General features: G+C 38.5%; 2 protein-coding genes and 1 pseudogene across 2 annotated transcripts; all 3 read left to right on the top strand.

The window, feature by feature from the left end:
• Window positions 1-2,946: 2,946 nt before the first annotated feature.
• On the top strand, window positions 2,947-4,983 carry LOC126793639 (uncharacterized). The gene has a single exon (XM_050520221.1). The coding sequence runs from the start codon at window positions 3,087-3,089 to the stop codon at window positions 4,851-4,853; it is 1,767 nt and encodes a 588-aa protein (XP_050376178.1). The 5' UTR covers window positions 2,947-3,086; the 3' UTR covers window positions 4,854-4,983.
• A 733-nt stretch (window positions 4,984-5,716) lies between these two features.
• Window positions 5,717-9,912, top strand: LOC126795489 (uncharacterized; annotated as a pseudogene).
• Window positions 9,913-15,253: 5,341 nt separating this feature from the next.
• On the top strand, window positions 15,254-19,781 carry LOC126795488 (probable disease resistance protein At4g27220). The gene is given in 6 exon segments (XM_050522321.1): window positions 15,254-17,525; window positions 17,528-17,601; window positions 17,766-18,077; window positions 18,163-18,396; window positions 18,544-18,789; window positions 19,029-19,781. Coding segments are annotated over 6 exon segments (3,891 nt in total).
• The last annotated feature ends 1,252 nt before the right edge of the window (window positions 19,782-21,033 follow it).

Raw genomic sequence — 21,033 nt, 5'->3', positions numbered from 1 at the left:
ACTGCAATCGATAGGCCGCCATCTTTTTCCTAAAATACAGCCCCCGTTGCTGACGCCGGTCGCCGCCATAAACCTCTGCTCGTGATGGTGGTGTGGGTGCAGCTCACCACCCATCAAAAAAACAACCTAGAACCAAGGAGCCAAGATCCGACTCAAATTCGCAAAACGAACCACGCCAGTCGTCGCCACCTTCGTCTCCCTATCTCAGACCACCATGCTGATACTAGCTCCACCCACAAACTCAATCCGACCAGCGACTTAGAGAGATGCTATGAAATCGTCGTCGGAACCGACCACTACCAAACCAGAAAAAGAGCACCACATTGAACGCAAAAGACCTACCACCCTTCTCTCAATCCCCACTAGCCATCTGTTTTGCTAGGCCCCCTGTTGACCCGCCATAAACTCTCGTCCAACATCAACGTCAAAAGACACACCGTCGGATGGAGACGTAATTTTTTTCCCTAAAACCCTAGATCCGGCTTCTACGGAGCTCGAACTCACTACAGTAGGTCGGAAACAATTCTCCTCCTATCTTCGGTTTGTCTACCCCGATATGTTATTTCAAACTTGATATTTATTTATCTTGACTAAAAAAAACTTAAATATTTATTTATTACTATATTGTTGTTGGTGCTCTGCAAGTTCCAAGCTTAAAATGAGGTCCCGAAAGCCTTACTCGCCAGCCTTCCATTTCAGGTTCGCATATATACGGATACCTAGGGCATTTGTCTTTTCTTTTTCTTTTTTGGTCAATGCCTATGGCATTTGTCTCTGCAAGTTCAATTCCGTTTGTTTCTTAATTTATATGAATGTAATTAGTATACAATATATATGTTTAATTAAGATCAATGGCCCCTTTTTGTTTTAGGCTAGAGAAAGGAATCAGTGCCGAATCACAAATTCAGTTCTGGACATTACAAAAAAATTAAAGCAATGTATATGTATGAGAATCAGATTCATTCCCTACGGATCTCTATTTACCCAACGTATTCTTTTGGGCTTTTGGCCACAGATGTGAGAAAAGAAGGATACCTTATCGCCCTTCATCATCCTTCTTCATCATAAGATGAGGATTATCTTATTAATCCTTCTTTACCCTTTTCTCCAAAGCTGCTTAATTAGTGCCTAACCACATGTACAGTATAATTATTTGGATAAGCAGTACTCTTTACAAGCATGCATCAATAGCATTCATGTTTGGATGATCCAAGATGTGGCTTAAAATTATTTACGTTGCCAAAAGATGGTACTAAACTGAATCATGAAACCATATACGTACAAATTGGAAATAATGCTTTGTTATGAATTTGGTAATTTAAGGGTCAAATGTAAAATGTTTGTGACCTGAGTAGTATTTGTTAAAGCAGCATATATAGCCGACCCGGCCTTTACTTTGATACTTTGATTCTATTTCAAATTTTCAATTGTCCTAACATATAATGCATGCATAAGATCCAGAACTTTTGAAGTCTATCAAGTTTTTGGACCATGATTCTCAAAATATTCCACCTTTCGATCGGTTTCATGGAAAATGTGTCACTAGCAAATTTGTACCAGTCAATTCCTTTGACTTCAATTTCTCGATCTGATTATTTATTAGAATTAGAATTCTAAGATATTAATAACCAACTGATCAACTGCGTGTCTTTTAAGATCGAGCATCCAGATTTTACATCATCCTGATTCCCCAGCCTTGCTAGCGTCTGAAGAATTGAGAAGTAAAATAAAAATTATACCTCCACAGAAAAGCTTAGCGTAGGCATGCCAAAAGAAGAATCCAGGGTTCCAGACCACAGCCACGCAACCTATTTGCCACTTCTATTCTGCCACATTCCCCGAATTGCCCCAGTAGTCTATTTTCTTATCAAGTTTAACAAACCCTAATAATATTACTGGCTGTGCTTAACTTTCCACTTCATTCCTCCGATGCTTATATGTAAAGCCGAAAGAAACCAGTATGTAATGTGGAAAGTTTGGATTTCCAGCCAAGCTTATCTTGAATACTCTACGATTCCTACTCAGATCTGTGTTTCGTATATATATCTCCATGCCAAGATCACATTCACGTCAGTATTGCGATAACCTGACTAGGTTATGTTGGACTTTTTGTTTGATAATTGTGGAGAATAAGATTAGACAGTCATTGCTTTTTCCTTACACATGCAGAAGTTGTAGTCGACTGTCGACAGGTAATAAAATTAGAGATTCACTCGAGTGAGACAAAGTTTGCATGTTAATGATGTTATGCTGCTTTTGTGCCATAAGGTAATCGTGCTCATCGTCATGAAAATCATAAAACCATCCCAACTTTTGGGCAACATTTTTTTTTTAAATCAAAGTGCGCTTCATTAATGAAAACAAAGAATACATGAGTTTCAAAATACTATAATGTACTTATAAGAAATGTCAAGCGAGGATGAGCTGCTCCTTCATGGATATCGATCAACTGCATAAATACCATCTAGGAACTACAAAATATTAAGGAGCCAACCTCGATCAAGTATCACTTTTCCTTAGCATGCGAGCTTTCTTGAGCAAAACTGGGATAAGACTGCTTTTTCTACATCCATATTCAACAAAATGTGCTGGATTCAAAGTGCTCTGAATGGTATTATGTTCTCACTACAGTCCATTACCGACCACTAGAACGTTTAAGAAGCATCTTTGATTTTTTAACTTAAAGGAATAGTAGGTTTCCAGAATAGCCAATTGGTTTGACTCATTTCTAAGGTGGGATGATGGTTCAGGAAGCAATTTTTAGCTAGCTATCTTAGTTGTTCACCATTACAGTATATAACCCTTTTCTCCAATTGCTGAATAAATTCACAGATTAAAAAAAAACATTTTGAATATGATCAATTAGTTAAGTAAAGGAAAGGCTATATATGTAATTGGAAAGAGAGGTAAATTTAAAAGCCAAAGCCTGCAAAATTTCTTCTCACACTTCTCCAAAACTTTCCTCTCCACTGTCTCTACTTTCCTCTCTTCACAGTTTTCCTTAATCCTTAAGTTCTTCCTTACCTTCTTCCTCAGCTTCTTCTTCCCTAAAATTCTGCTGAAGCATTAAGAATTCCATTCTATCCATGTGTTCTTCAATGGCTGAGCCAGAATCAGATGAGTCTAACAACACCAAACCCCAAAAGGTGATGTCACCAGATCAAAACCATGAAAACCAAAGTAAGTTCTACAATCATTTTCTCTACAAGATTGCTCTAGTTGTAGTTTTCTTCGTTGTTCTCCCTCTTTTTCCATCACAAGCTCCTGAGTTCATAAACCAGAGTGTCATCACCAGAAGCTGGGAGCTTCTTCATCTTCTCCTAGTTGGTATAGCTGTGTCTTATGGCTTATTTAGCAGACTAAACGAAAAAGTAGAGAAAGAAAACAATACGAAGTTCGATAATGCTCATTCCTATGTGTCTAGGATTCTTGAGGTGTCCTCAGTTTTTGATGATGAGGCAGAAGCCTCACCTGTGCATGGGCCTGATGAAAACAAGGTCCAGGCATGGAGTAGTCAGTATTTTAGGAATGAACCTGTAGTGGTTGTGGCTCAAGAACACTCTGTTCTTGATGAACAGAGACATAGCAGCTCAATATTTGGTGAAAAGCCTTTGCTTTTGCCTGTTAGGAGCCTAAAGCAACGTGTTCCTGACCAGGAGAAGATAGAGTCTATTGATGAATCTAGTGTTAGTACTTCTGGTGGTGCTCTGAGTAGGTCTAATTCTAGGTCTGGTTCAAGAAGGTTTTCGAGAAAATCGAGTAAGGCTAGAGCTGGTGAAACTGGGGATCTAGATCATCAAGAGTTGGAGGAGAAGTTGAAGGAGAAGTTGAAGGAGAGTATTGTGCTTCCTTCCCCAATTCCGTGGAGATCAAGATCAGGAAGGTTGGAAGTGAAAGAGGATCTTGTTAGTAGTACTCCAATGGAGGAAGCTGAATTTAACCGCCTAGATCCTGGTGGTGTTTCGAGGTCCCAAAGCTCTCGTTCATCTCGATCTGAGTCAGTGACTTCATCACCAAAGCTGTCTCCTTCAACATCACTTTCTTCTCCGAAGAAGTTATCTCCTGCACCCTCATTGTCACCAGAAGTTCAAGCCAAGAGTGTTGAGGATATGGGGAGGAAGAGGAACTTTTACAAGGCTTCTATTCCCCCACCTCCTCCTCCACCGATGTTCTATAAGTCATCATCTATGAGGCCAAGCAGTGATGAGGTTTTGTATAAGGATTTGAGAAGAAGCATCACAACTGAAGCAAACAACTTGGATAGGAGCAATGGAGAATCTATGATGGGCAGAGTTAATTCAGGGGTTGAAACAAAGCATAGGCTGAGCCATGTTGATGGCATTTCAATGGGGAAGTTTGTCAGGACAACCAGAGGTGGAGAACAAGGATATGTAAATGGGAAGCTGGAGCAAAGCGCTAAGGAAGTTGGAGCAGACATGGTGGAGAATGTAACAAGAAAAAGGGTGGGGTTTGATGAATCTTCATTCTGGACTGAAGATTTGAGCCATGAAAGCAGCATTCCCAACAACATCAAATCATCTCCTTTTGAGGAATTTTCAGAGGAAGATGAGAAGGAAGATCTTTTCGACAAGGTGGTTATGGAATCGGATGAGGAAACCGAAAGCGAGGATGATGACAGTGAAGGTGGTTTTGCTTCTAAAGACATTGGAGAGAGCCCAAAGCCAAGTCCTAGGCCCTATCAACCTGCTTCTGGCAGTTCAAGTGATGGAGGACCTGATGTGGATAAGAAGGCAGATGAGTTCATTGCTAAATTCAGGGAGCAGATAAGGCTTCAGAGAATAGATTCAATCAAGAAATCGAGTGCACAGATTAGTAAAAACTTGTCAAGGTAATATGTGAAGATACCCCATTATTGTAAAAACAGGTTGGATGAAAACTTGTTATTTAAGTCTACTTTCTTGGTCTTATTTTGAACTATATCTGTTGTTTCAAATTATGATCGCCGGTATACATAGAATTGCATGTTCTTGTTAATAAGACCTTACCCTCTTTGTTATGGTTTTCCAAATCTGCTACCTAGTCACGTTCATTTTGATGCAAATTCAAGTGTTTGTGTGTGCATGTGTGTGATCCCTTCACCCTTGTTGATGGACTATGCACATCATACATTTTATTCTAAGTATGCCACTAAAGCTTTTTTCAAACCAAACTCATTCAAAGTCTGCCGAGGAGTTTGTTTCTTTGTATCGTCGGAGCTCGATGATATCAGCTCGCAGCCGAATCAATACGTGTTGGATGATGCGAGTAATTATATGCAACCTACAACGGATTTTGGACCCTGGAAACCACATGATATGATCTCACAACCGAACCAAAACTAAACGAGTATCGTGCTTCTGAGGAGGAATTAGCAGATATCCTTTCTGGTCTGGAATTCGATCCAACATTTGAGCCAACTTCTATTCTTTACCCATTTCCCTGAAGAGTGTACCGTCTCCAGCAGGCTCGTTCTTCTTGCTGGAAGTGCTTCGATCATTGTTAATCTGTTGTTCTTGCGGATTCAGTTGTTGCAGAATCAGCCATAGATTTTTCATAAACATGTGTGGGTTACACGAAAGAGTAAAACCACAATGTATCATAATTCTAAGATTAAGATCAAAGGAACTAGAGTTAATAGCTTAGTGCTGTACTAGGCTCTATTAACTCGAGTTTTAAGCATGAGTAGCAAGTAGCAACTAAGCAAAGCCAATAAGCCATGTATGAGTACTACTGTACTCTACTAGCAATACTTCTTTCTAAGAAGCAACTAGACCAAAAAAAAACAACTAGACAAAAAAGGAAATTTCGAGGGTGATGGGCCTTCACCATGATATTGCCTTTTCGGCCCAAACTTTCTATTTAAAGCGGGGGATACTGTAAAACGAGCGCCTATCCCTCATTTCGAGTTTCCCGCTGCAACCCTAGAACTCTTGGCGCTTCCCTCCCAAATTCTCAGTTGGTTTTCAACTTCGCCGCAGAGCTCTGCATTTTGGGTAATCCATTATCTTAATATTCGAATACTCAATCTTTGTATTACAGTTTTGTTTGTTTTTTTTGTTCTATTAGTTTCGTGTTCAATTTCATTCAAAGTGAAAGCTTCCAACTTTAGCAGAGCTTAGACTCATCCCTACTCTTGTACAATTTCTGGTTCTGTTGACCCATCACTGATAGACCCATAACACTTATTAGCACATAATGCCCTTTTACATTTATAATTTTGCTTCTTCTTTTTTAGGGACTGGCTAAAATTGAATTTGATCCCACAATTTCCATGACTTGCAATTTTGTTGTTGTTGGTGTATATTAAATTTAATTCTCTAGATTAGAGGCATATAGAGATTGAATGATTGTAGGGTTGGTGTTAAGTGTTAGCTGTGTTATGTCTTTACCTTAGTTCTGCTTTTTGGCTGTTGATCCTTGTAGGTGTAAGTTGCTCTTGCAAAGACAGAACATAAACCAAGTACTACGGAGCACATGAATAAATCATTGGCAACTGCGAGTTCTCAGTCCGAAGGTCTTTGTGCTAACTTCACGGTAGATAGATTGAGTAAGGTTCCACGCGAAGTTGCAAATCATATTACTGCATTTCTTGATTTTAAAAATCTCATTCGACTGGGAAATGTGTCCAACATGTGTAGAGTTTTTTTTCTATCATCCCCATCACTGGAAGTTTCTTCATCTGAGGCAGGAGACAGGTGGCAGCAACTTACCTTGTTGAAGTCTGTAGACCGGTACATGATTCATTGAGGGGGTGATAAAATTAAGCACTTTCTTGTTGATTGGAGTTTCAGTTCAGGCTTTTCTGAAGAGGTTTCCGAGTCATTACATGGATCGTTATTGCAGTAAGGTGTAATGTTGAAGTGCTTAAACTTAGGTTGTGGGCGCCTGAATTGACTAAGCTTGAACCGGTAGGGACGGTGCTTGAATTGCCATCTTGCTTTTATTGTTGCGAATCTTTGAGGTCCCTATCGATTGACACAGACAATTCTTAAAACATCCTCCGGTACTTGTTCCAATAATCTCCAATACTTAAAGTTAACGAATGTTAGAATGGATGATGGCTTTAGAAAATGGATCTCCCGCTCATGCGACTGCATTAAGGAGTTATTGTTATTTGAAGTTAAAGTAGAAAGTTTCACTGTGGAAAGCTCTTCTTTGGAAACATTTATCTTTGTCTACGAACATAACAATGACCCCTGCCATTTTAGCATCTCAGGTGAGAAGCTTACAACTATAAGGATAGAGTGGGGATTCTATGAAACTAGCAGTGGCACAACCAGATCGTTAAATGCTTCTGCTCCGAATCTTAAACGTTTGAAATGGGTTGAAAGTTTGTTGACTTACCAAGATCTGGGGAAATTTATGTGTTTGGAACAAGCTCACATTTTTCTGAAGCATAAGGGAGATGACTATGACTTTGACAATGCGTTTGTTAAACAGCGACAAGCGTGGTCCGTGGACCAACTGTACCGATATTGTCCCAACTTAGTCACCTCACAGGTGTTGAGTTTTAATCACAAAAGGCCTCGGTACAATTAGTTATTATCCACTCACTTATAAGCTTTATTTTCTTTGTCATTTCTTAGATGTGGGATATCTTCTCTCCAACACGCCCCCTCACGTGCAACCTAATTTTTAGGTCTGCACGTGACAGATTAACATCTCACATACTGGGATGAAAGAAACTAAGGTCCAGTAACCAACGACACTTAGTGGTCATCCAATCGGAAATCCTCCGATGGCATGACAAAGTGGCACCCAATTCGGGCCCACGAAAGATTGGAGGAGCGACTGGAGAGGGACCCGCTCTGATACCATGTTAAACAGCGACAAGCGTGGCCCGTGGACCAACTGTACCGATATTGTCCCAATTTAGCCACCTCACATGTGTTGGGTTTTAATCACAAAATGCCTCGGTACAATTGGTTATTATCCACCCACTTATAAGTTTTATTTTCTTTGTCACTTCTTAAATGTGGGATCTCTCATCTCCAACATCGTTTGAGGTTCTTTGCAGTTTACACAGGGTTAAATTGCTTGTGTGAGCGAGACCACTATGGTAACAAACAAAAAAAACAAGTTGTGTTTTCTGTGGTTTTCCCATGTTATAACTTGTGTACCAATTTAGTCGATCCAAGAATTGTACATGAAGTTCATATACTCATGTTCGTTATTTTCCTGGTTGTTTAAAGAGTATGACTGTATGTGGCTATTGAATGGGAATGATCGTTAACATTGTGAAATTCTGTTTCTCAAACTCCAGAATGTTTTGATCTTTGAGTGATGCCATTGCTGATATATTACTAATTAGTGATGATTGTGAAATTCATATTGCTGCCTCAGATTTGTTAGAGAGCATGTATGTGACTTATCAGTCTGAAAGAAATCTAATTTTGAGACTCATATAAGGGGCCCTTTCATAGTGTTTATTCTGTAAATATATTTTATCACAAATTTTATGCGAGTCCTGGAGGGAAGAGGCGGACAGAGATATGAGTGCCTAGCATAACAAGTAGAATTAGAAGTTTAGAACTAAAACTACAGTTTTTTTTTTCTCTTTCAAGTCAAAACTTTTCCTTTTTATGGCAATTTCATGAATGAGACTATAAATATTGTATCTCGATATGGGTTTATATTCTTGATTCAGCTTATTTATTTTCAAGATTTATCATGTCCTAAAATTTTGTTGGTGTCCTTAATTATTGTGATATTGCAGATTTTGCTCAGGAAAGTTTTGGTGCATGCGCCATTGAATGAAGTTACTTTCTTAAGTATGCAAAATATGAGCTTGAGCGATGACCTTGTCCTTCCAATGGTGTCTCTTCTGAAAGGAATGCCTAATTCGAGTACTTTGTTGATAAAGTCTTATCCTTCGTTGCAGACTGGTAAACCGAAAGTAAGTGAATGTTAGTGTAGTCTCTTCTCCCTCACACTAAATCCTTATACCAATGACATGTCTAGAATGTGCAGCATTATTTATTTGGTTAAAAAATTGTTAAGACATGTTCTTTAGGAGTTTAAATTATTGTTACTAGAGCGTTGCATAAGTATGACCCTCATCGGCACAAGTATACAGTATACACATTTACAATAGTGCAGTTATGGAAAAGCATATCTTATCTTTCTGTGTTGTAAATTATTTTTTAGGTTCTTATTTATTTGAAGTCGTTTGCTCGCTCGTTTCATTTTCAGGCATGTGGATTTAAGAGTGAATACTGGAAATCCCATAGGCTGGATTGTGTTCATCAGCTTCAGGCTATCAATAGCTCTTTCTACTATGTTATAGAAAAGGTAAACAAAATGAAGAAGATTTTCTTCTGTCACGAGCTCGAAATTTCGAGTATGAAACTCGAAAATTAAAGCCATCAAAAATTCTAAAACAATCTCAAATAAATCGAAATCATTTTATCGTCATAGCGTATCGTTACTGAGTTCATAGATCATCTCAGTCAAATTGATTATTATAAAACCAACATATAATTCAATCATTATATCAAATGGAAGTGTAAAGTCATCTCAATCCTCACCACAAAATACAACAAATGAACTTTGAAATCTTCATAGTAGTCCTTCAATTTTGTTAATCTACACCTGCAGAATTATCTCATACACCATTGAATAGGTGCACCGGGATTGTAAACACAAATCTGGTAAGCTTTGTAGCTCGTATGAGTAAATCAACAATATAACTCGTATATAAATACAACAGAAAAAAATACTAAAAACATTTAATTATAAATGTACTCATGAGTCATTGGACGGCCCATCTGGTTGTCCAATAATATCTGAAATATAAGTGCTCATGAGAATCGGGCAACCGATCTGTTTACCCGAATACATTTATAATACGGGTACTCATGAGAACCAGGTACTCATCTGTTACTCCTCATGCAGTACGCCGCCAGACATTAGGCAACCATCTGTTACCCAATATCCAAAAATATGGGTAGTCATAAACCGATAACTCATTTGTTACCTCTCATGCCAGTACACCGGCAGACAGACTAGAGCTCTAACTGTATAGTAACGGTCGCCCGCCCAAGGCTAGGTTCTGACATGCCAACACATCCGAAGACAGGTCCGAAGACAATAAAAATGTTTTAACAAACTCAAGTTAAAACCATGTACAAAACAGTCCTCACATGTTATTGTACAAAACCAAGTGACATGCTCAAATAAAATAAACACCAATGCTATAATGAACTTATTTGAAAACGAAAATATGACAGTATATATTATAGCAATCCATATATATGTATCGATTTTATCAATTATACACATACACAACCCACTATATCATATACGTATCATAGTTCAATCTTTTTAAATATGTGTAATTATGAATCTCCGCTAAGGGTAGATTCATCACTGTGAGATTTTACTCACCTTATTTTCCTGAGCGTATTTTCCACAATATTGAAAGCAATTCATTCACTTGATTAATCGATCACCTAGATTGAATAAGAAGTGATTAGAAACGTTACGTAAAACCTCAAATGCCGAAACAGTACTAATGTTTACTGTTCAGCAATTTTCGGTTTTTACGAAATTATTGTTCACGTAAATACTATTCACGTATTACTATTCATTTACGTATTGTTTACGTATTACTTTTCATATACATATTGTTTACGTATTACTTTTCATATATGAACTATTCCATCGTAAATATTAATTACCGATTTACCTTTTAGAAATTTACTTTTTACAATTACTGTACGTAGTTACTTTTTACATTTACCGTACAAAAATTACTTTTACAAAAATTTAATGTTCACGTGCCACCTCCGGGGACCGCGTGTGGCGCTCACGCGGTGCCCAAAACCTCTCATTTCTTCCTCTCCTCCTCTTCCACGGCCCAAGGCCGCCTCTAGCCCATCTCACCTTCCTTCACGCGCCGCCTAAGGCGGCAATACTCCATCCACCTCCTCCGATTCTCCACCAATCTCACAAACAATCCATCACAACAATCGAATTAAACGAACCCTTACCTAGATTGGACCTTGAAACCGCCGGATTGTCGCCGGAGAAGCTCGAGATACCGGCGGGATCGACTTTTCGGAGGGAATCTGCTACGGCTTGGATTGAGTTCCAAATCGATCGCAAAAGGCGTCGGAGGATGAGGCGCGGTGGAGTGGAACGATCGCCGAGTGTTTGCGTCGCCAAAGGTGGAGTTTGGACAGCGGAGGAGGTCGCAGGGCCTCGGGTTGTCACGCGGAGTCATGACAGTGAGGGAGGATGCGTCCTGCTCGGGGTTTGCTGCGATCGAGCTTGTGGAGGTCGTGGATGTGGCGGTGAGAGCCACGGAGGCCGGGGTGTGGAGATCATCGGCGAAGGTGAGAGGAAGGGAGAGAGAGAAGGATGCGGGGGAGAGAGAAGGATGCGGGGGAGAGAGAGGGAAAATAGGGTTTCTCTTTTTGGAAACCCTAATTCCTTAAAATTTCCTTTTATACTTCTTCCAAAATCGGAATCTAATTTCCGTCACTAATAACTTTCACGTACGACGTCCGATTAGAACGGTGACGTATCCACGAAATCGTATCGACGAGCTCTATAACTTTCGTGAATGAAGTTATTGAAAACGAGCGATGAAATAAATGTCAACTCTCGCATCTCGGAAACATAACGTTTTTCCAATTTAGCTTTCCGAAGACGGTTCCGTTTTCGAATCGACATCGTCGTGAAGCGAGAAAATGCGATGTATTAAATTTACTAAGTTTATAACTTTCTACAAATTTGTACAAATTGACACCGAGAAAATCGGGTTATTACATCTTTTGCCTTGGTTGTGTTCGGTGAAAGAAAATTGCATGATCATGGAGTGGGTAGGAGTTACTATCAGGTTTTACATGGATTAGATCGGCTCTCGTAATTTGTTTGAGGACTATTTGGAATTAAAGAGACCCTAGTCTTGTAGTTTTATTTCATCTTTTTTGTTAGTATTATTGTTCAATTTCGCTCCTGTATGCCAAAATGAAAAAGACACTACTATTTTGCTTCATACAACAATTTATGGGTATGAGTTGCAGATATTGTTGAAGATCACAATATCTGGATCGCTATGGATCGCCGTATGCAAGGCATAAATATGTGGTTAAGGATGGATAAAATGATGTTTTGATGTAGCTGTGATCTATGGGATGGGTGAAATTGCCAATTGCACCATTGCCAAAGCAGCTTATATCCAGAAATCTTAGAGCAACTTCAGAACAAACTCATCGTTTAGTTCACTTGCAAAGAATACAACTTTAATTGGGATATCCAAAAGCTGAAAATTAAGGAAATCTACACAGCTTTGATGGAGGAAAAACCGTAAAACTAAGATTAAACATGGTATGCTTCAAAAGAGTACTCATTGTACTTGATGATGTGAATCACTTCTTGAAGGATGAGAGAGTGGCTTCATCCAGGAAGTAAAATCATAATTAGACACGAAAAATGCTTGTTCAACACTATACAAGGTGATGGAGTTGGATGAACTGAAGCTCTTGAGCTTTTGCATTTTTGGACAACATCACTCATCAGAGCTTGCAGGATTTGTAAGTGCATTGCAGAAATTAGACATAATTCTCCATGAAAAGATTCAGCAAGTACTTATCAAAGCTTATTCTTGTCTAGATCGATCAATGATCATGGCAATCCTTCTTCTATATAGCCTGTTTCTCATAGGGAAGAACAACTACTAGGCAATTACAACACCGGACAAGTTAGATTGTGCAAAAATGATCGGAATTCAAAATCTGGTTGATAGATGTCTCATGTCTGCTCCAAATTGCTCAGAAAAACTATATATTATTTCAATAATATCATACATCATCAAGACCATGCATCACAACAGGATTCTTTTTAATGAAAATTTCCAGAAAATTGTTGATGAGGACAGCCAAGCCCGATCAACTCTCCTACTAGTAGCTAGCTATAACTTCAGCTAAGCTAACCTTGTCTTGTATAATAGAAATCAAATATTGGTAGTGTTTCTGTATCCAAAATGATTTAACTCGAGTTTCGTTTAGTTTTCCTATTCTAAGTTGGTTTAATCCAGATGAATTGAATCAAGTGTACTGCCTATAAATACCCCCAAGATCAAGATCCATCTAAAAATGTACAACATGCTAGCTCTTATTAGAATGTCTAAAGATTACGCCTACCTCTTCAACTATTTGGAATACGTGTGATCCTGGTTGGAAAAGGGTTGTCAGCATAGAGGAATGGGAGAACTTGGCAAAGGAGAGGGGACTATTATACTTGGAAACATCTTCAAAAACGCTGTTAACGTTGAGAAGGCTTTCATGAAAACTACTGAAAAGATTCTTCAAACTATAAATGTCGACTGTGTCACCTGCTGAAAAGATTGGGTACATGAAGCAGGTTTTGTTGCTCTATCGCAGCTAATTAGAATGGAAGAAATTGATGTGCACTCATTCCTTCTAAACCAAAACCAGCGAACTCTCTCTTCTCAAGGAAAAGAACATTGTGTCAACAATTTATGAATGCATGCAAACTTAAACTTAAATCGCAATGAAATTTTTGAAGAAATCGCATTGATAAAAATTACAAGGAAAAATAATAAACCTTCACGTCTTCGTGGACGTTAAATCAATCATATACCAAGTTGGCAATTTCACTTCTTCGATGATCGAAATCACTAGCAAATTAATACCGCTAAATTCCTTTACTTAAGTAGCAAGTAATCATAAAATAAAACACTATGGCCCATTAAAGAGGGAACGTCGAAGAACAAAAAAAAAAGAAACATGAATCCCTTTGTTCTGGGCATCACAAGTATGCGTTAACACATAGACAAACAAAACACAAGTTAGACAAGCCACTGTTATTGATTAAAAATCTAAATTTGAGGCAACATTGCTCAAATCAAGTAACCAGAACACCTTACAAATATCCCCGCTTATGTAATTTTACGAAATGAACTGCAGGTAATCCAAAAATGTAACACTTGAATCCTGGTAAATATAGACGGAATGCATCAAGATTTTTACCTCATAGGAAGAACGAGCTCAACAAAACTCGTCTTTTTCTTTCAGGGGTCACGCGGCACCTTCTCAATGGCTCCGGGCTCCTTCATTGCTGTCTACTACTAACACAGAGGAACAGAAATGTCCAACCAGCTGGTGTGAAAACCCTATAAACCCTAAACCCTAAACCCTCAGTCTGCTGTGAACTAGCATATTTCCAATTTTGCCCATTCTCTCTCTCTCTCTCTCTCTCTCTCTCTCTCTCTGCAACAATGGTGAGAACCAAAACGCGTATCAAACCCAAGCGTTCGACTCTGTTGTAATCTTTCTCGCGCGAAGCGAAGCTTGCATTTCTGGAAGGTTACCCCTCAACCCTCTTTATTGCTTCCTTCGTTTGTTGTTTCAGTAACTTTTGGTTTTGTTTCTTAGAATTCAGACGAGTTTTCCTTTGGTTATTGGGTTTCTGTTGTTGCTTCAACTGGTGTACTGGCCAAGATTTGAAAGAGAACCAATCTTGAGTAAGAAAATGTAGATTGATTCTGTTTCAGAGGATTGGGTTTATGAATATGTTACTTAGAATGGGCTCAAAACCCTTTGCCTTTTCACGTTTGGGACCAGGGTCTTAATGGGTTACTGGGTATTTTTGCAGAATTGCCTCATTCAAATTGCCCTTTTGCTTCTTTTGTTCTTTAGCTCAGTGCTCATTCTCGACAGTTGACACAGAATTTGAGGTTGAAGGTTTGCTAGTTACTTATTTGTTATATTGTTTGGTTAGGAGTAATCAATGAATTAAAGTTGTGATATGTCTGAAAGCTTAGTTTGTCATCTTAGCTTCAGATAATTGGATTCAATTTTATTTGCTTTGCTTCATTCAGACTGCTAACAAATGGAATTTTAAAAGCCTTATGGTACTGATCTCTGCTCACACTTCGGTATATGTTGTTAAGTAAGATCATAAGAACTTGAAATTCTTCAATTATTGATAATGTTGGAAACTCAATATGTTTGGATAATCTACGTCTCTGAGATACAAGAATTGCCTCTTGATTTCCTGGTTTTTCTTATTCTGATCATCTGTTCTTAAATGCTTTCAATATATCCCGCAGGCTCTCTGTTTTTACTTGTTACTTCATCTCTCAACAGATAAGGTACATTCTTCAGTTTCCTTGTTTTACCAATTCTTTATCCCAACGCTAAATTTTCTATGCCTCTTGTCTTGTCCTCATATACATTATATTTGGTTGATAAAAGTGGGTTTGAATATATGTTTTTGCACAAAGATGGATAAGATTGCCCCTGGAATAGCCTCCGGAGTAGTTGTAAAACTTTTTGATTTAACAATTTTATCGATTGGTTGGCAACTGGGTTATATACTCTACTACAAAAAAAATTATCAGAAACTGCAGACCAAATTGGAGGATATAAGTGCTGCTAGGGAGGAAGTTCAACATCAGATGGATCAAATTGAGTCTGCAGGGGGTGAAAGAATTGAGACAACTGTTCTAATCTGGAAGAGAAGAGCGGATGAAATCATCACAAGGGTAGAGGAGTTCATGAAGGATGGCCGCCATGCACATACCGTGTGTTTTCATGGTCTTTTTCTTCATCCGGTGCTTCGTTATCAGCTAAGTAAGAAGTCAAAGAAGCTTGTCAAGGAGATTGATGAACTTCATGGAAAGAAGCAGTTCTCGAGCTTGTCATATAAAGTTCCCCTACTAGATACGTATCTCTTATCTACCGGGCATTACTATGAATTTGATTCGAGAAATGATACTGTGTTGAAAGTGATGAATGAACTGAGAAACCCTGATGCAGAAATGATTCTGGTGTGGGGAATCGGGGGAGTAGGCAAGACCACACTCGTGGAAGAAGTTCTTAGGCATGCTATGAATGAGAACTTATTTGATGATGTGGTCATGGTGAGAGATGTTAAAGAGAACCCAGACCTTGTAAAAATCCAAAAAGAAATTGCCAAAAAGTTATGTCTGTGTATTGATGAGAAGGATACTCTTGCTGAAAGAGCACCCAAACTATGTGATAGGATAAAATGCAGTAGGATTCTCATAGCTTTAGATGATGTTTGGGAAGAAATTAACCTCATGGCTATCGGTCTTCCTCGCTTGGTGAATTGTAAAGTATTGTTGACAAGTAGAAGCCGAAAGAAATTGTCATTGGATATGCGCACACAAGTAGATATTCCGCTTGATGTTTTGAATGAAGACGAAGCATGGGAATTATTTGAGAAGATGGCTGGTGATGTTGTCAAAGATAGCAGCATACGAAGTGTGGCAATTGAAGTAGCCAAGAATTGTGGAAGGTTGCCAATTTTGATCGTCACAGTTGCAAGAGCAATGAAAGACAGAAACAAGCTGAGTACATGGAAAGACACCAGGAGACGCCTCGGAGGGTTTGACAAAAAAGAACTAAAGGAAAAGGCATATTTGGCTCTGGAATGGAGTTACAATCAATTGGAAGATAAAGAGCTCAGGCCGTTGTTCTTGCTTTGTGGGATTCTTGTAGTTCAAAACCATATTTCTTTAACAGACCTGTTGAACTATGGATTTGGTTTGGGTTTGTTTAAAAATGTTGATACAATTGACGAAGCACGAGATGCACTGAATGCACTGGTTGAAAAGCTTAGAGATTCTTGCTTGTTGCTGGACAGTGATAAGAACACGCATGTTAGAATGCATGATCTTGTATGCGAGGTTGCTGTGTGGATTGCGCCCAAAGAACAACAAGTCTTATCAGTTGAATATGGAGGTGAACTGAAAGTTTGGCCTGATAAAGAGTTCTTTAGAATGTGCAGTAAGGTGTCTTTAAAATCAAGCAACATTCCCATGCTTTCTCTAATACCTCCAGGGGAGCGCCAGAGGCTAGAAATGTTCTATTTGTACAGGGAAGATGTTGCATCAATGGAAATACCATCCATTTTCTTCTGTCAAATGGAGAAGTTGAGAGTGTTGGGTTTCACTAATGTGTCTTTGCTGCAACTTCCCTCTTCTGTAGAGTTCTTGATGAGTCTTCGAACCTTGTGCTTGGAGAATTGCAAGTTGAAGGATATAAGTCGAGTGGGGCAGATAACTAACTTGGAGGTTCTGAGTCTTGTGGCATCCAGTTTTGAACTGCTGCCCAAGGAGATAGGAGAATTATTGCATTTAAGATGGTTAGATTTGACCGATTGTTTCACATTGAGAATCATTTCACCCAATGTCTTGAGAAGATTGGAAAAACTTGAAGAACTCAGAATGAGAAATGTATTCAGTATTTGGGAAGCTGAAAGGACTGATGGTATATGTGAGCTGAAAGATTGTTCCAACCTTCGTGCATTAGAAATTCATATACCAGAACCAAGTATCCTCCCATTGAACCTGGTGACATTCAACATACGAATTGGAGATATTTTGAACTGGACGTATATGCCTCCACCAACGAGGAATACTCTAAGATTGGAGCTTAGTGATGATGTGAACCAAGGTGTTATAGGGTTGCTGAGAAGAGTTGAAATATTGTTTTTGAAAGGCCAAAGTGTACTGATTATACTGTCTTTGATCCTGTTGAAGGATTCTTGCAACTGATATTCCTCTCTATTTCCGATGTGAATTTCACATATTTCATTGATAGGAAGGTAAACTCCTTTGGATTATTGTTCAGTTAATTTTTAGAGTTATGAATAATATTGAAATGTTTTCAGTCCTTGAATATTTTCTTTTTCTTACTTTTTTATGAGAATTATATCATTTTGCGTTTTATCAGTTTGTAACGTAGTATATAAATGGTTATAACATGCAGATTGTGTTTCCAAACTTGACAACAATGCACGTCTATGGCTGCCATCAACTGCGATATTTGTTATCATTGTCGATGGCTAGAAGCCTGGTCCACCTCAAGGAACTCAGGATTACAGCATGTGAAAGGTTGGAAGAAATTGTTACAATAAGCGATCAAGCCCCCAGTGGAGAAACTACCAACATCTTATTCGGTAACCTTGTGACCCTTGAATTGATACAACTCTCAAATCTCTTGAGATTCTGTACCGAAAGTTCCCTTGAACAGGAAGGCGAGAGTGAGGGTGCTGGACAAGCATGTCTTTTTAGTACACAGGTAATTTAAATAGTGATGGTGCAATGACTTCTAAAATATGTGATACATTTTTGCACTACTTCACTACATTAAATTTGTGCTGTAGGTAAAATTTCCGAGGTTGGAGAGTTTGCTGATCAGTGAGCTAGACAAGTTGCAGATACTGTGGAATAATGAGCTTTATGATCAAACTACATTTTGCAGGCTCAAAATTTTTTATGTTGGATCATGTGCTGGTCTAGTCAGTATCTTTGTTCCCCTTATGATGAGTAGATTGGATGCTTTGGAAACATTAGCGATACAAGACTGCAACTCAGTAGAAGTCATATTTGAAGTTGGAGTCCCCCACGTACTGAGACCTCTTCACCGTCTTGGTTCAGTTCTTGTACACAATTGTAGAAGTTTGAAAAGCATCATTCCTGCCTCAGTAGCAATAGGCCTTCACAAGCTACAAAGCCTTTCTGTGAGTCTCTGTGGTGAAGTGGAGGAGATAATTTTTGGTGACCCGGAAACAGAGCTAGTGTTCCCAGAAGTAACATCGATAAGATTTTTCAATATGCCAAACTTGTGTAGATTAGATCCAGGACTGCGTGCTTCTAGGTGGCCATTACTCGAAAAGCTGAATGTTAGTAAGTGTGATAAGGTGAAGTTGTTAGCCGCAGAGATTCTGGTATCTCCAGAGAATCATGTTATCAGCCCTCGAACTAAAGATGCTCTATTTCTTATTTACAAGGTGCACACACACATTTAATATATGAAACTTATCCCAGACATAATTTCTTTTCAAATTTTTGTACTAAACTGTTAATTTAAATTATGATTATATTCTTTGTTAAAATTTAGAGCTTTTCAACTACATTCTCTAAAAAAATATCAGAACTACATGGGAATGATTTTATGAGGTTTGAGTACCTGTATCAAATTCTTTGTTAACATTGATGATACTCATTAGATGAATGTGTTATATTTCAGGATTCATTTCCCAACTTGGAACTGTTAGCGTTGGACGCCTCTGAGATATTCTATGGTGCATCATCCCCTGCACACATCTTTAGGAAATTAGAACATGTTGTGTATCAGTTCTGGTCTCCTTTCTCCCAGCAAGACACAACAGAGTTCTTACAGAAACTACATAAGCTTGTTACGCTTGAAGTGTGTGATAATGATTGCACGGAGATATTTGTCAACGAAGCCATTAATGGTGAGGAGATTCAAGCAGTTCAGACCCTCTCAGGTGTAAAAAGTTTGTCATTCAATGATATGCCCGTGCTCTTGCAATTAGGAAATGGAACAGTGGACCCAATTTTCACAAACTTGGAGTCTCTAGTTTTGCTTTCCTGTGAGAGTTTGAGGAGTCTCTACTCATCCGCCATATCCTTCCACAATCTAACAGTTTTGACAGTCTCTGGTTGTGGCAGTTTGGTGTGCATGATGAGTTATTCCATGGCTAAGAGCTTAGTTCAACTGACAAGATTGGATGTGTCAGATTGTGTTGCACTGCAAGTGATCATAGAGGCAAACGACGAAGGAAAAGGTGATGTTGTTTTCAGCCGCTTGCAATATTGTGAACTTTCATTATTACCGAGACTACAAGGGTTTTGTTCAGCAAATTGCATAGTCAGACTCCCATCCTCCACAGTCCTGGAAGTTGGTCGGGAATGCCCAATTCAGTTGAAGATTTCTCCTAACGGGGTCTTGGTTTGTGATCCAAAAGCAGAAGAGTAAAGGTACAAGGTGAAACCACCTTGGGAAAAATGTAATTTGCTTCATACATGATGTTGCCTCAAAATCAGTTTATTGTTTAGAAGTTTGCTTCCTTTGATCTTGAAGAATTATAGTCACCAGGTGATGACAGTAATATTGATAGGACTTCTCACCATTGCCCCCTACTTTTTGGGAATAGATGATTCAAAGGGTCAATCTTTTTTATGCTTGTTTTGTTCAGGGTTTATTGACATTGTAAGGAAATATATACTCTCAGAGATAAGAATATTGATATCCTGGTGTTTTTAATTTCACATGTACATCAGACTTCTCTAATTCCATGATTCCGTATCTCCTGTTGCTTCTGTTCCAAAAAATTATTGTCCAACTCTGGGCATTATGCTATTGTGTATAAAGAAAAGCTCTGGAGTAATATGATCTTCAGGTTCTTTGTACCTATAGATCGAACATTAAAGCCTTTGTAATTCTGCAGTGCACTGTTACAGACTCGAAACCTCACAATAAAGTTGAACTGGATAAACAATCGTCAAATTGCTGGGACCTTTTGCTTCAAATTTGGAATCATCCAACTCCCTTTCTTTTGGAAGTCTTCATGAGCAAGTCCAAACCAATATATTCAATCAACTTCTCCACCAAACACAAATGCTCTTCTTTCAATTCAACCTTAATCCACCTCTCTTTCTGCTGAAGCTCACTCTCCTTCTCCTGAATTTCTTAACCACTCATCCATCCTTATTTTGCTTCAAACAAAAATATGTGTGGAGTTCAAATCAGTAAATTTGTCAAAATAGTTGATTTCGTAATGGGACAAACTATGGAAGCAAATTTTCTCCCTACTTTTAGTTCTCAACTTTCATCCCCACCCACCTATGTGAGTGACACGTGTATTTTCAACTCAATCATTTTTACTATGGTAAACTGCATATTATTTTTTAATTTAACAATCTTTTCCTTTTTTTATAAATAAATATCAAAGCTTAATAACTTTAGGACTCTCTTATATAGAAAAGCAACTACAAATGAGTCCTCATATGACTCCAAATAAGGTTTTGAAAACTACTAAAATTTTCTGTTGTTGGGTTTTTTTAAGGGTTTATTGACTTTTGTCATTGTTTTCATAAAGTTTCACCTAGCTTTATCTCTTACTAGCCTTCTTGCCCATGTGATGCCGATGCACGTGTGGAATGCCGATGCACGTGTGGAAGGGCGCGCTCACGCGTGTGAAAATGTCATTACCAAATTTTAAAGATTG

Source organism: Argentina anserina, chromosome 5, assembly GCF_933775445.1.
Source record: "Argentina anserina chromosome 5, drPotAnse1.1, whole genome shotgun sequence".
Classification (NCBI taxonomy): domain Eukaryota; kingdom Viridiplantae; phylum Streptophyta; class Magnoliopsida; order Rosales; family Rosaceae; genus Argentina; species Argentina anserina.
The sequence above is the reverse complement of the archived record's forward strand: the minus strand, read 5'-3'. Positions and strand labels throughout refer to the sequence as shown.

Bases quoted from the DNA above. Each gene is read 5' to 3' on its own strand.
- LOC126793639 (XM_050520221.1), top strand. From the start codon at position 3,087: ATGTGTTCTTCAATGGCTGAGCCAGAATCAGATGAGTCTAACAACACC.